Below are 13,943 nucleotides of genomic sequence, written 5' to 3' on the forward strand. Positions count from 1 at the left end.
TCCCATTTCCTGTTCATGAAATTCTTCTGGCTTTACACAAACCTTCCACTAGGAAAGTTTATTCTAGTAAATGGACTAGGTTCTCTATTTGGGCCAAAGATCAGACCTTAGACCCTTTTACTATGCCTATCCAAAAGATCCTACAATACCTGACTACTTTTATATGCAGGAGCCTCAGCATCGATGATCACTGTACATTTAACAGCCATCGCCAATTTTCATAATGGTCTTGATAATTCTTCAGTTATGTCACACCACCTATGCAAGACCTTTTTGAAAGGAGTATTCCGGCCAAGCCTCCCTTAGAACCCTGGGACTTGACTTTGGTACTTCAGTCTCTCACAGGTTCTCTTTTTGAGCCCTTTGATTCATGTGATTTAAAATTTTTGTCATGGAAAACCTTACTTCTAGTAGCACTTACCTCAGCGAGAAGAGTATCTGAGCTACAGGCCTTGAGTGTCAAGACACCTTACTCGATCTTCCACACAGATAGGGTGTCCCTTCTTTCTTGCCCAAGGTCATTTCTGGCTTTTCCATTAACCAATCTATTGACCTGCTGGTTTTCTTCCCTCAGCATTTTAATAGAGTGGAGTATCTTTTCCACACCCTTGATGTGCATCGGCAGCTTTGTTGTTATTTGGACAGGACTAAATCTTTCAGGAAAAACAGATCAAGTGTTTGTGGCATTTGCAGGACCCAGATTGGATAAACCTGTTTACAAAGTGACTTTATCCTCCTGGCTTAGAAACGTTATTACCTTTATCTACCAAAAGAATAAGCTATCCTTACCTTCCAGAATAAAGGCTCATTCTACCAGATCTATGGCTACTTCTGTAGCATTTCATTCCAGAGCCTCTATGGATGATATCTGCACAGCAGCCACTTGGGCAAGACCTCATACCTTTATGTCTCATTACAAATGAGATTTGGCCTCCAAGGGACGAGCATCTTTTGCTTCTATGGTGCTCAGGAATATCCTTCCTTAGGGCCACCCAGGACTCAAGTAGCTGGGGACTCAGTCCTATTTGTAATGAATAAACAAAGATTTACGACATCAGATAAAGAAGTTATGTCTTATCATAATGTTCCATCTGTATTGTAGATCTTTGTTCATTCATTACTTCCCGCCCTCCTTCCCCCTGCCTGGACTCCTAGTGGACTTTAGGAACTCCTGGTTAGGGTATTTGCTCAGACAGAGCCTTCTAGTATTTTTTCTATTACTAAATCTATTGTCTAGGGGTGGGAAAACTTGATCTGGAGTAACTAGGAGGGGCATTATGGGTAGGTCATAGCTGAGAGTTTTTGACTGGTGTAAGCTTGGAAACGGCCATATCGGTTCCAAGGATGGAACCAAGGTCCTATTTGTAATGAATGAACAAAGATCTACAGCACAGATGGAACGTTATGGCAAGACATAACTTCTTTTTTTAATCAGCTTCACTTGAACTGCCTGGCAGTTTAGGCTTGTGGAAGGTGGCCAGCTGTTATATTCTTGGCAGGATGTAACCCATATAGCTAATCATTCATATGATGAGCATCAGGTATTCTAACTTGTTTACTAAACTCTTGGTCTCTGACTTCCAGAATGAGGGACACATCCAGAAATAATCAGGGACAATTATGAATAATTTTTCAAATTTTAGAAATATTAACTTGAGAAGATGAGGTAATAAGAGAACGTGAATTAACATACCCTTTCTAAAGTAATTGAGCCTATAAATGTCGTTATTCATTATGTATAATCCCATCATCTTTTCTCACAAAAAATAACAGATTTGTGGGTGGGTTAGAGCAAAATTGTGAGCCAAAATCAGCGTCAGTTGAGAACACACGTTCGTATCCTTTTATTTTGTGGGGCCCGCCCTGGTTAGGAGGTGCTTTCGTATCTGACAGGTGCATAGAATTATGCTTAAATTACAGCAAATGTCGTCAAAATGATATCTACCAGATTCATCACACCAGCTGGTGATGTATTCTAGCTTCGAGTACCAACACTAGAAACAGAACAGTTCAGCTCGTTAGCCTTTGTCCTGTGTGTTTCCTGTCATTTAAAATACACGTTCTTGTATTGATTGTGTCTGGCACTGGCACATAAAAGTGGTTGGTTAATCTTGTTTACTAATAAACTCATAAACAGTCTACCGTGTACTACTTTCACACCTACCGAAACTGCTACAGCCCTCCTCTCTGTGGGACTTTCGGTTACCTTGTCCTACTCTTCAAAGAAACCTGTTCCTTTAAGGATACCTGAAACTTAACCACAGTCACCTGACCAAGTACTTTTTGAGCTTTGCATTGTTATTGCGGCAGGTTAGCCTAGGGACTAATTCATCGTTTGTGTTAGCGGAAATTGTAAAGCTGTCATATACTGATGTGTATTTTTCTTTGTCACATTTTATACTGATTTAAACTTTAGGTGTGCGCCTTAGGAGTTCTGCCCTTGTCGACCACAGAGCGGTACGGGTCTACGAGAGGACAGAAGATGCTTGGATCTAACCTACTAACTATCCTTTTAACCTTCACATTGGGTAAGTTCTTATAAAGACTGAGAAATGTGCATTTGTTTGGAGATGCTCATTTTGTTGTAAATGTTTGTCATGCGAATTTCTAATGCCTTCAGTTAGATTTGGGCAATAAGAAATGTCAAATTGTCTTGTTGTTTAGCCTCGTCTGCTTTTTTAAGACTACTGTGTGTTCGCCTTCAATTTCGGCACATAATGTTTTAAGTTTGTACGAACAGTTCTCCTAATTATATGTTTAGGAGCATGGGCGATGCTGTGGCTAGGTGGTGGATATATTTTACATAAGTAGCAGAACAGGGTTAGTAATTTTGTAACTAATTAAAACATCGTTGTGCTTTTATTAAATCAACCGGGATACTTCCATAGGGTCTGCCTAATCAGCAATGCATAGGCACGGAGTCCTTATACAATTAGTGTAAAATGACACTGTTGCAGTATGTGGAATGTCGGCAGGGGGGGAGAGGCACTGATGGCTTTTGTATGATTCCTCCCTAACAAAAGGATCATGTGTCCTGTTTGTAATGGGATGTGAACTCTAAATTGAGGCACATGAGACTGGCCCACTTTACAGTGATCTTTCTGGCTGTACTTATAATGTAAATGTAGCAGCTAAGCAGGTGCTGGGCTCAACTTTCTAACCAGCTGTCATTTTGCCTTATTTAAGATTTTGAGCCATAAAGAATCACTTCAGGGTAAAATAATCTTGAATATGATTTATGATGTGTGTTTCTCTTCATATTACAGTTATAGGTAAAATAAGTATGATACAATCATATGGAACAGAAGGAAAATGTGAGCTACTTTGATATCAACCTAAGTCTTCAGTATATCCAAGATAATTCAGTATTCTTGCAGGTGCATGTTTTGCACATAAATGTTATGTTTTGCTATGCAGTCAGACTTTGTTTTGTTCATGTGATTTAGTTACTGGCAGGGCATTTTTAAAAAGAAACAAAGATTCTGTTCAGTCAGGTACGTGATTGGTGTTGGTGCATTTGGGATAAGAACTACTTTTCTGTTCTGCTTTTGTGAGGTATGTAATGTACTTGGGGGGGGGGGTGGCTGAGCTATTCATTCCATATTTCTGTGGCTGAGGCATCAAAAGTCGGTGGCCACATGCCAGGTCTTGACTTTGGTGGATGTGTGTGTGTGTGTGTGGGGGGGGGGGGGGGTGCTGGAAGCAATTTTGCCTCTTCTGAAGTTTGTGGTATTTAGGTCTATGGGATAGTCTCCTATAATAGAGACATGGGGGGTAACCACTGTTTAGGAGACCTCACAGACATGACATCCCACATGGGGAGGGCACTGGGCACTGAAACCACTGTAATAAATTTTGCTCCCATATCTCATGTCCCACACTTGGAAGTGGGCATGAGCAGTGGTGATGCATAGTTACAGTGGACAGGGACCTCATTGTACACATTAGTCATTAACAAGGGTAAGGAGAAATGGATATACATAAATAAGCTAGGTCACGCCTCATGAGTGGTGATGGATGTAACGGAATAAACTTTTTAAAAACATTAAGGCAAAAATAGAATGGAAGACTTCATGGGTTACCCCTTACCAGGATGCCACAAGAATGTCTTGGGGGGAGGAGTTTAGCTGTCCTCTGGGAATGGCTGAAAGCTCTGGATTGGCTCCACAACTGCAGTTGCTCGTGTGACAATACAGTGTAGAAAGAGTGATACTGTAGTGTGACCTCTCTGATTTGCTTTGATGAATATTCTCCAACTGCTCTTTACTTACTTTCTGACTAGTTTGGTACAGGTTCTTGACCTATTAATTGTGAAGTATTTTTGGTGGATAAAGGAGCAACAAGATAATTTTCTTCACTGAAAGCACCGCCTGCAACACCAGACATGATGAAGTTATTTCCTAGTTCTCGATCATTTTTTTATAGTGCATTTCTACATCTTGCATAGTTGTAGTTATCCACCAATAAATGATCATACTTGTTCAGAAAGTGTCATGACTACTGAAACTTGAACATGAACTACAAAAAGTAGAATTAGCAGGAAACCTTAAAAGAAATGTAGAAAGGAATGTGCAGTGGGTGCTGTTGTAATGATGAAACCAGAATTTAACACTATTTTATTGTGAATAAAATCAACATCTGCTGTGATGGAGATGTGATAACAACTGTCCAAAGGTAGTAGTTCTTGCAGTTTCTCACTAATTTATCTTTACGTTTCTTAAACAGAAGTAATAACTGATAATTGCAGTTTAATTTTGAGACAGAATTTGTCTGTGCCATTTGAAATGCTCACTGCATGTGGGTCACAATTGTCCATCTGATAAATATTTTCTGGCTGTCCCCACCCAGACCATCATGCTGGTTCTACTCCGTTTGATCCCCCATTAACTAGCCTCCCCAATGTTTTACTTGCCAGCCACCATGCCTGTCATGTGGTGATGGCAGTGTGGGCAGGGTTGTCTTGCTGATCCCATCCCCATTATCGGTAGCAGAATTGGTGCACTCGCACACCACAGTGTGCTACAGTATCTGTCTAAAATACCCTTGCCTGGGCATGTCTTTCTGGACAGAGTCTAATAAATGCAGGTACGTTAGGTTTGCACCTTGAAGCAGGTCTACTCTGATGGGTACTTTTTAAAATGATACTGAATTAGCAGTGGGATAAACATTTCACATTTTCAGTTATCCTGTCACCATTCTGTTGTGGCAGTGCCTTTCTTTGTCGCTTTGTCCACAGCAGTTAAAAAGCTAAAAAGCCATAGGACTAATTCATTCTAGAGGTAATTATGGTAGGTGATGTACTGTCTCTACACTTGGGACTGGGGGATTTTACTTGTACCCTGCACTTGTTTCTGCACATGCCCACTGAGTCTCCATAGTAGGAAGTACATTGTCATTGCATGGGACAGTCCCGCACTCCCATGAGTGACATAAGCTTGAAGATGCCCATTCTTGACAGAGGAACACGGAAGAGCATGCATCATTGGCCGTGCACCCCTATTTCCAACCCTGGATAAAGCAAACAGACTCAGCCCCTTTGTCTTTTCCTTCCCCCAGCTGGCTCGTCTAATGTCATCCTGGTCAAGGTGATCTAGGGTATTCTGTCTTGTAGTCAAACAGTGCCTTTCTGAATTGATTTCTTTCTATTTGCCATCCATATCCTGCTCTTCAGCATCCATTTCTTAACCTGTAGTCGTCCCCACCTTTTCTGTTTTTGCCCATATTATGAATTATTTTTGAAAATATTCCTAGACTGTCTAGCCTGTTATCATATGAAAGCTTTCTTAGCCCTTCCTGTTTTTTCTCCAGGAGCCTGCCTGCCATCATGAATGATTTTCTAAATTAAATGTTCTAGGTACAGTCTCGTCCATTCTGCCTGTACTGTAATAACTGCTTCATAGATTCCACTCTGTGAGATGCTTGTTTGTTGTAAAATTCTGTTGGCCCTTGAGACTGCTTTGTTACTTTTTCAGTCTCTGGGATTCATTTTAGGTTTATGATCTGATGTGCTTTTCTTGTGTGGTGGTTGCCAGCATTCCCTTATCTTGACTGTAGTAAATATTTGTAATATTTGACTTGCTAGCATTGGTACTCAGTCATGATCCTTTTATTTTCTTTGAGTGCATAATCCCTCTAGGATTCACTCTGTGTACAGTGCTCTGCTTGCATGAGTTGCTGATAACGGCATCATATGAAGTGGAGATTGAGAATTTTTGCCTAGATATTTCAGAAGTAAATTGTTCACAGATGATCTGTTTAACATGCCAGCTTTTTAAACTTAAGGTTACAGTTTTTCAGAACTAAAGTGTTCCTATTACAGTCCCTTCTAGTCACGCAAAGCAGTGTCTTTTGTGTCTGTTGCAGGGTGAACAGGGAAAGGTTCACAGCTTCTCACCTATTCAATTATACCGTCAGTGAAAAATGTTCTAGATTCTTTGACAAAGAGCTGTTACTTATTAACCAACTGATTTTGCAATCAAGTCAGTTTTCAGCTTACTAGGCACCACTTTTCTACACACCATTAACAATATTTTCTAAATACTTACTCTTAATGATTCAATGGGAGAAGTTTCTCTCTGGCTCAGAACCTGGTATATAGACAACATCTTATTTAATGAGAAGTGGACAGTCAAAGGATTGGTCCATTTTCAGAACATATCAATAATGCTACACCTTTTCTCCAATTTACCCTTAAGGTCCATGATGCGAACATTGCTTGTTTTGAATGTTTGGCTCATGAAAGATAATAGCAGAAAATTGTTTTACATCAACAATTTACCACAAAGAAACGTATTCCAACAGCTTTTTCCTCTATAGTAGTGGACACTCCCATGCACAGAAACTGTCATCAATGGACAGTTTGAGGTGTCCGCATGGTCACCGACGATTTTTTGGGATGGATGCCTTCTTTTGAGGGACTTGTTTCTGAAGCATGGGTATTCCTTCACCTTTATCAAAGAGGTGATGTTGGAGTTTATTAGCAAGTGTGAATGGAAACAGTTCATTCCAATATAAGTACTAAATACCATGAGTTAATGAATCCATCTACTAATGGTATACGTTTAACAGGCAGCCTTATTGACAATAATGATAGATATAAGAGCTCTTTTATAACAGTCTTCTCTGGCTACTGTGTCACGGATCTTCTCAAAAAAATCTCAACTAATGACAGATATATTTGTGAGCATGTCGATGTGACACCAAATGTAGGTTTTAAAAAAAGGGAAAACCCAAAAAAAAATTTTTGAGAGAGAGCTTGTCCTACAGAACATAAATTATGGCACGAAAAAAATGTGGGAGCTGCCCCTTACTGCAAGTATATTTTGGAAGGGAAGGACTTCAAAATAAATGGTTGTTCCTTTTAAACCAAAACAACATTGTTTAACTGCCATTCTAGAAAGGTTGTATACTCTGCCCAATGTTCAGCCTGTCCCAGTTTTTACATAAGGAGAAATTGAGAAGACTGTGTGACAGGATTTATGAGCACATATGACATTAATACAAAGAAGTCAACTAATACTAAATCATTCTTTGTAATACCCTGACCACACTTTCAAGTTCCTGATTTTGGAACCGATTGCGCGAAAGAAGTGGACTGTGAATATTGCATTTGGAAAAGTACAAATTACAGTGGCAATATCACAAATTGGCTTGGCTTTTAATAGCCTGCTTACTAAAGCTAAAAGCACTTAGAAAAAAAAATTCAGTCTGCTATTTTTCATCTTAAGTTTTTCATATATAGTTATTAAATACAATACCTACATAATGTATTTAACATGATCATCCACATTTGGTATGGTATTTATCATAATGTTGTGTTTTTTTTAAGATGTTTTTATTCACTATAATGGGCTCTCTAAGATCTAGCTGTTATGGGGGCTAGGCTATTCCTGATTTGCTTATATAAAGGATTCAGTTTTAAAAGTAATTATCTGAAGAAATTTGCAATGTGAAGATCTCCTTTGTCACTGTTTTAAATGTCAGTCAAATAAAAGTTGATTTTACCGTTAGTCTGCATGTCCTCCTTGTGGGTTTCCTCCCACATTCCAAAGACATGGTCTGGAGTGTTTCTCCTTGGCCCTCCACTAAAAAGAGGCTCTGTCCTAGTCTGACTTTCCTGGTCAACAAATGTTAGATAAATAAAATTTTCTACTGGATTCCATTTTGGTCCTGACCATTCTTTATCCTGTTCAGAGTTGCAAGGTTTTCATACCCTGAACAGGATACTAATTTCTTGTGTGTTGTATATAAAAACACTGCGTTGACAACTCTAGGATATTTGCAGGCTTGTCAGGTCAACTAACAGCTTGTTTTGGGATATGAAAAACTCTAGAATATCCAGCAAAAAACCCACACAAGTAGAGAAAAGATGCACAAACAGAAGGCATACCAGCTGGGACCTAAACTAAAGACTCAAAAACCTGTGAGAGAGTGCTGCTAACCCCTGTCCCACAATTGTGCCACTATGAGAAAAAGTACTGAAAAGCAAGCACGCACAGACTTTCTGTTAAGTTAACTTCATATACACTACACTTACCATGATTTTATATCTAATTGGAAAGAGAGTTATGAGTGTAGTCTGCTGAAGTAGTTTGTTTAATGGTAAACCTATGTGAAGTAATACATTTAGTAAAATGACAGTGCCAGAAAGAAGAAATAAATGGCCTATACCGTGGATATGTCTCAGTTAATCTAAATGTGTTTACTGTGATCTCAAAGCCTTTCATAAGGGAAAAAAAGTCAAAAACATTTGAAAGAAGTCAGGTAATATAAATAATGTAAAAGCGTTTTTTATTTGAATGATTGCATCAGTGAGTTTCATTAGAGACATGGACGTTTTCATTGATAGCAAACTATCATTTCATCCCCATGTACCCACTACTAATAGGAAATACTTTTTACTTTATTGGCCCCTTTTTATGTACTTGTCAAAGCATGTGACCCAGCTTGAAAGACCACAGCATTTCCTCACTAAGATAATCAAAGGCATGTCTTCTTTGACCAACCAACCCCAGACTACCTTTAACTCCCCTCCATTTTTGTTTCTTACAGACTCTTTGAGAGTGTGACTATCTCTACATCTGCAAAACTAATGAGACTTGTTGAGCGAGTGAGGGTCTTAACTTTCACTGAAACATAAATAGGACCAGCTTTTAAGATGGTGACAGATCACAGAGAATCCATCTTCTTTGGAATAGAATCCCTCTTCTATGAAATGGACTTCCTTTGGGAGTTAAGCAAAGTAGCCCCCTGACAGTTTGAGTGTAACCTGGACAAGTGGATGGGCAGTCATAATTACACCCTAGGTCTGCCTTCTCAAGCGCCCATTGAAATGGGTCAAAACTAATTATGCCAATAGGTAGCTACAATTTGGGGTTTTATGTCTAGGCTGCTGATTGTCCTCTGGATCAACAGCCTAGCATGGACCTGTGAACAGTTATAGCACTGTCACTGCATCTGCAAATATTTATGGTAGTAAAATTAACAAAACAAGAGAGGGTTTGAAACTAGGCTGAGATTCAGAAAGACTCCATGTGTCTTGTAGCTACTAAAAGATGAAATCTGCATGACCATGGAAAATGTGATTCAAACATGAGTTTATCCACAGTGAGGAAAACCTCATTGTCATTAATTTGCATGTCTGAGACTCCTGGTCATACTGCTAGTGCTAAAGTACTTTACAGTGGTTGTATCCTCCTGTGGCAGCCAATGCATTGCATTGGTACAGGCCCGTTACCCATTCCACTGTCCAGAAGTCTACAAAACATCCCTGATGTTGCCTCTCATTATCTGATGTTCTTCATCCCACATTGCTGCAGTCCTAACACTTGGGTAGTCCGCTGTCCCAGTCGGCCCGAATAACAAAGTATAAGGCTGACGTCGTTCAGGGCGCATTAGTCTGACGTCAGGGCGTCAGGGTTTGTCTATCCTGGAAATGTAGAGCCTCTGTTAAATGAGGATTAGTCAGCCATATATGCTGGAGGTTTTAATTTCATACATTGCATATCAATGCAAACTTTGTTCTTTTCAGTTTAAGTGAGTTAGAGTGATGTGTATATTTTTCTGACACACACATTGTATTATTTTTGACTTTGTTCAGAAGGTTTGAGTATGGGTATGACAGTGCACCCCCATTTACATAGACGGATGAACACACTTTCATGCACACTCACAGACATCCACCCACACACATGTGTGCACACAGAGACACACACCACTGATCCCTAGGTAATCTTACTTTATTGCCCAGGCAGACCGATACAGTCACCCAAAATCAGTTGTATGCCTGCTTGCACTCACCCTTACTGCTGCTTCCTATTCACCTAATACTTAATGTGCAACACAGTCTCTATAACTAGGGACTGTAGCATTTCAGCCATTCTCATTAACCTCACTGGCCCATACTACTAAATTATGAACTTCAAAGTGTAAATCCCTTTACGGGGGCATTTTCGAAGGCGACCACATGGCTAATTGGCGCCAAGGAATGCTTTGTTAGCATATAGCACGGCTGTGCTGTGAATCTGACATGTAGACCAGTGGCTGGCCACTCATGATAGGACTTAATGTTGGTCTTGGCCCTTTTTTGTATCACAGCCCCTAGATTGACAGACAGTGCTGTGTCCGCAAGTTAAAGAAAGCGGAACATGAGAGATTGCTTTAAATCTATTGCTTTCTGATGTCTCTAACCTTATTAAAAAACCATTAAATTAAAATAGTAGTTGCTACCTTTGGTTTTTCAATCATTTGAATCAATGATTTGTGGAAGTCCGAATTTGGAAGTTCTATATAGTAATTGTCTGAGTGGGGACCATTCTGAAGTGGAAAATTGCAGACCAGTTATCCTAATGTTGCTTACTGGAAAATCTTTCAGTAGAGTCCTAATTCCTGATAAATTTCCTTTGTGTAGTGTGTTTACATCAACTTCATAAGCACAGTAATGACAACTCCTTTGACACAACAGACAGAATACAGTGCTTCTTTGTAGAAGTAACCTTTAAAAGCCAAGTTTGATACTTTACTCTGCCACACAGGGAATGCAGCAGATTGGTTCTCACTTTAGGGATGCGGATAAGCCCCCCCCCAAGGTTTGGACATAATTGTGGTGCCCCATGTACTACATATAGTTTCTAAAACATTTTCCATGATGACATTGTAAAATAGAACTGTTCAAAAAGTTTGTATAATCTGAAAATGACACTTTTTCTTATATATTGTAACTAAAGAAGAGGAAAGACTGTGCTTAATGCCACAAGCACACAAAAATAAAGGGCATAAAGACGCCTGATTTCTTCCTTTCTCTGTTTAGGTTATGGAGGCTGGTATGAATTTTTCTCCATGTTTGGGTGAGCTACTGAGAAAAGTCAGACCGTCTCTGATAGAAGTAGTAATATTGCAAAGAGTGCTAGTAATGGATCAAAGCAGTACAACTGAGATAAATGTCTCCCCCTAAAACTGTCTGTGCATGAATATGTGCCTCGACATGTGGAACACAATATGGCATCCATGTTGTTTTTGTAGTTTATAATGTATCCTCACATTCGCCCTGCTTAGTGGATCAGTATTATTATGCATAAGTTAAGCAAACAATCAACCTCCTACCCAAACTGCCTCGCAAAAAAGTACGCAGATTGTGATTAACAATTCAGTGATGCACTTTGTGGCAGAATGCTCTTACCCCCATCTTTTCTAACTGGTTCATAGGTTCATACTAGGCTATCTGCCCTAGGGCATTTATAAGCCTAGCCAGAGTATGTTTGGCTTTCGCCACCCATTTTAAATTAATTTTGCTATGCCCTTTTTCGAGGTTAGTATACTGTGCCTCTGTCTAACAGTGACACAGAAATGATACCCGGGGTAAACCTACGATCTCCCATCCACTCATCAAGATTCCTCTTGAAGAGAGTCAATGAGGGACTCTGCCTAACCTGGACTGGGATTTTATTCCATAGTGAAGGGAGCTTCTGGGTTATGAATCTGTCCCTCCAGCATGTCCTATTTATTTCAGTGCTGAGGTTCAAGTCTCTCGAGCGTGTAGCTCGATGGGATTTGGATTTTTTGAGGTGCAGCATGTCCCTTAATTCCGGGTTGGACATGGCCTTATACGTCAGACACAGGTCACCTCTGAGCAGGCGGTATGCCACTGAGTAGAGCTGGAGTTTCTTTAACCAGGCAGCATATGGCATCTGTTTGAGCCCTTTGATCCTCTTGGTGAGGTACTTTTGGGGTCTTTCCAGTTGCTGCAGGTGTTTGGTAAGGTACATCCCAAAAGGGGCATTGTACTCTATTATGGGCCTAATGAGGGATGAGTAAAGAGGCATGATGACCTCCCCTAATCTAGATGTGAATCCCTTCATGATTAGGTGGGCTACATAAAATGTTTTTCTAACCACTTTGGCCACATGGTTATCAAATGAGAGATTGCTATCAACATGGGTCCTCAGGTCCCTAATTACTTCTTCTGTACTTAATGGATTACCACCTATGTGGTAATTTGTGGGCACTTTGTTTTTGCCAATAGGGATGACTATACACTTTTTGGCGTTTAGCTTGAGGCCATGGCTCTGGCACCAGTTGTCTGTTTCTATGAGGCCCTTTTGGAGGATGCTTGTGTCAGCTGGAGAGTTGATTATGGCACCCAGTTCGCAGTCATCTGCGAACTTGGTCAGCCACAGTCCTTCCGTGTTGGCCTGTACCTCCAAGAAATATATACCAAACAAGAGAGGTCCCAGGACTGAGCCTTGTGGGATGCCACTTGTAACTGGTTTGGAGTCTGACATGGCTCCAGCAATTCTAACCATGTGGGTTCTGTCCTTGAGCCAGTTTGCAACCCATCTAGTGACATAGGGGTTTATATTTATATTTAAGCTGGTGAGCTTCTCTATAATGCCCGAGTGGGGTATTGTATCGAAGGCTTTTGCGAGGTCCAGATAGGCTGTGTGGACCACCTTCCCTTCATCAATGGCCTTGGTGACTGTTTCAAAGAAGTCAACCAGGTTTAAGAGGCAGGATCTGCCCTTAACAAAGCCGAACTGGGTAGGATCCAGTGTCTGTAGGTCCCCAATATCTTTATTTATGAAGCCCATGATGATCCCTTCCATAGCTTTGCAGACCAAGCTAGTCAGGCTTATGGGGCAATAGTTTCCAGGGTCCGTTGAGGCACCACCTTTGTGGAGAGGGACCACTGTTGCTGTACGCCACTCTTTGGGTACATATCCTGTAGTAAGGCTGAGATTGAACAGTAGTTTTATGTTTGGGTTTAGCTCTTCTTGGAGTTCATGTAGGACGCAGCCTGGGACACCGTCTGGTCCCATTGATGCTGTGTTTTTTGCTTTGGAACGGGCGGCTCCCACCTGAGCATATGAGATGTCAGGGGGGCAGCACTCTGCTGGGATAGATATTTGCCCTTTTGGTGGGGAGAAGTTTGCGCTGAACCTGTCAGCTAGGATGTTGGCAATGTCTGTGGGTTCGGTGTATTTTTTTGTCATTTTGGACTAATTCTGAGCATATCTGGGAATTCCCACCCAGGTTCCTAACATAACTAAAGAAAGCCTTGTGATTATCCTTAGTGTCCTGTGCAATTTTTCCTCTCGAAGCTGACCTTTGACGATTTTATGAGTGCCCTTAGTTTTTTGCTACTATTGATCAGAGATGTCTTCCCTTTTTGGGATTTTGCTCTATCATGTAGTAGCTTCCTCCTTCTATTGTATAGTTTTTTTATGGCTGGGGTCCACCAGACAGGTTGGCTGCCTTTGGAGGATTGGGTCTTGGTTTTATTTGGGAATGCATGATCCATGCATTCATGAAGGTGTTCATAGAATGCATTTATAAAGGATTATGCGGTCTGGGCCGTATTTTCCACAGACCCGGGGGCTTTGAAGGATTCCACCTTTGTTTTGAGGAGTGTGAAATTTGCTTTACAGAAGTTTTTCACTGTGGTTTTC

At 40.5% G+C, this 13,943-nt stretch overlaps 1 protein-coding gene across 1 annotated transcript in view; it reads left to right on the plus strand.

Moving 5' to 3' along the window:
- Window positions 1-1,955: 1,955 nt before the first annotated feature.
- LOC122813740 (serine protease 33-like) overlaps window positions 1,956-13,943 on the plus strand; it is a gene marked incomplete in the record, with an annotated part of 258,580 nt that continues 246,592 nt past the window's right edge. Inside the window, 2 exon segments of the mRNA XM_044086213.1 lie at window positions 1,956-2,310; window positions 2,417-2,528. Of these exon segments, the coding sequence (XP_043942148.1) occupies window positions 2,483-2,528 (46 nt within the window).

The sequence above is a fragment of the Protopterus annectens genome, chromosome 10.part0 (genome assembly GCF_019279795.1).
Source record: "Protopterus annectens isolate FY-2018-M chromosome 10.part0, PAN1.0, whole genome shotgun sequence".
NCBI classification, from domain to species: domain Eukaryota; kingdom Metazoa; phylum Chordata; order Ceratodontiformes; family Protopteridae; genus Protopterus; species Protopterus annectens.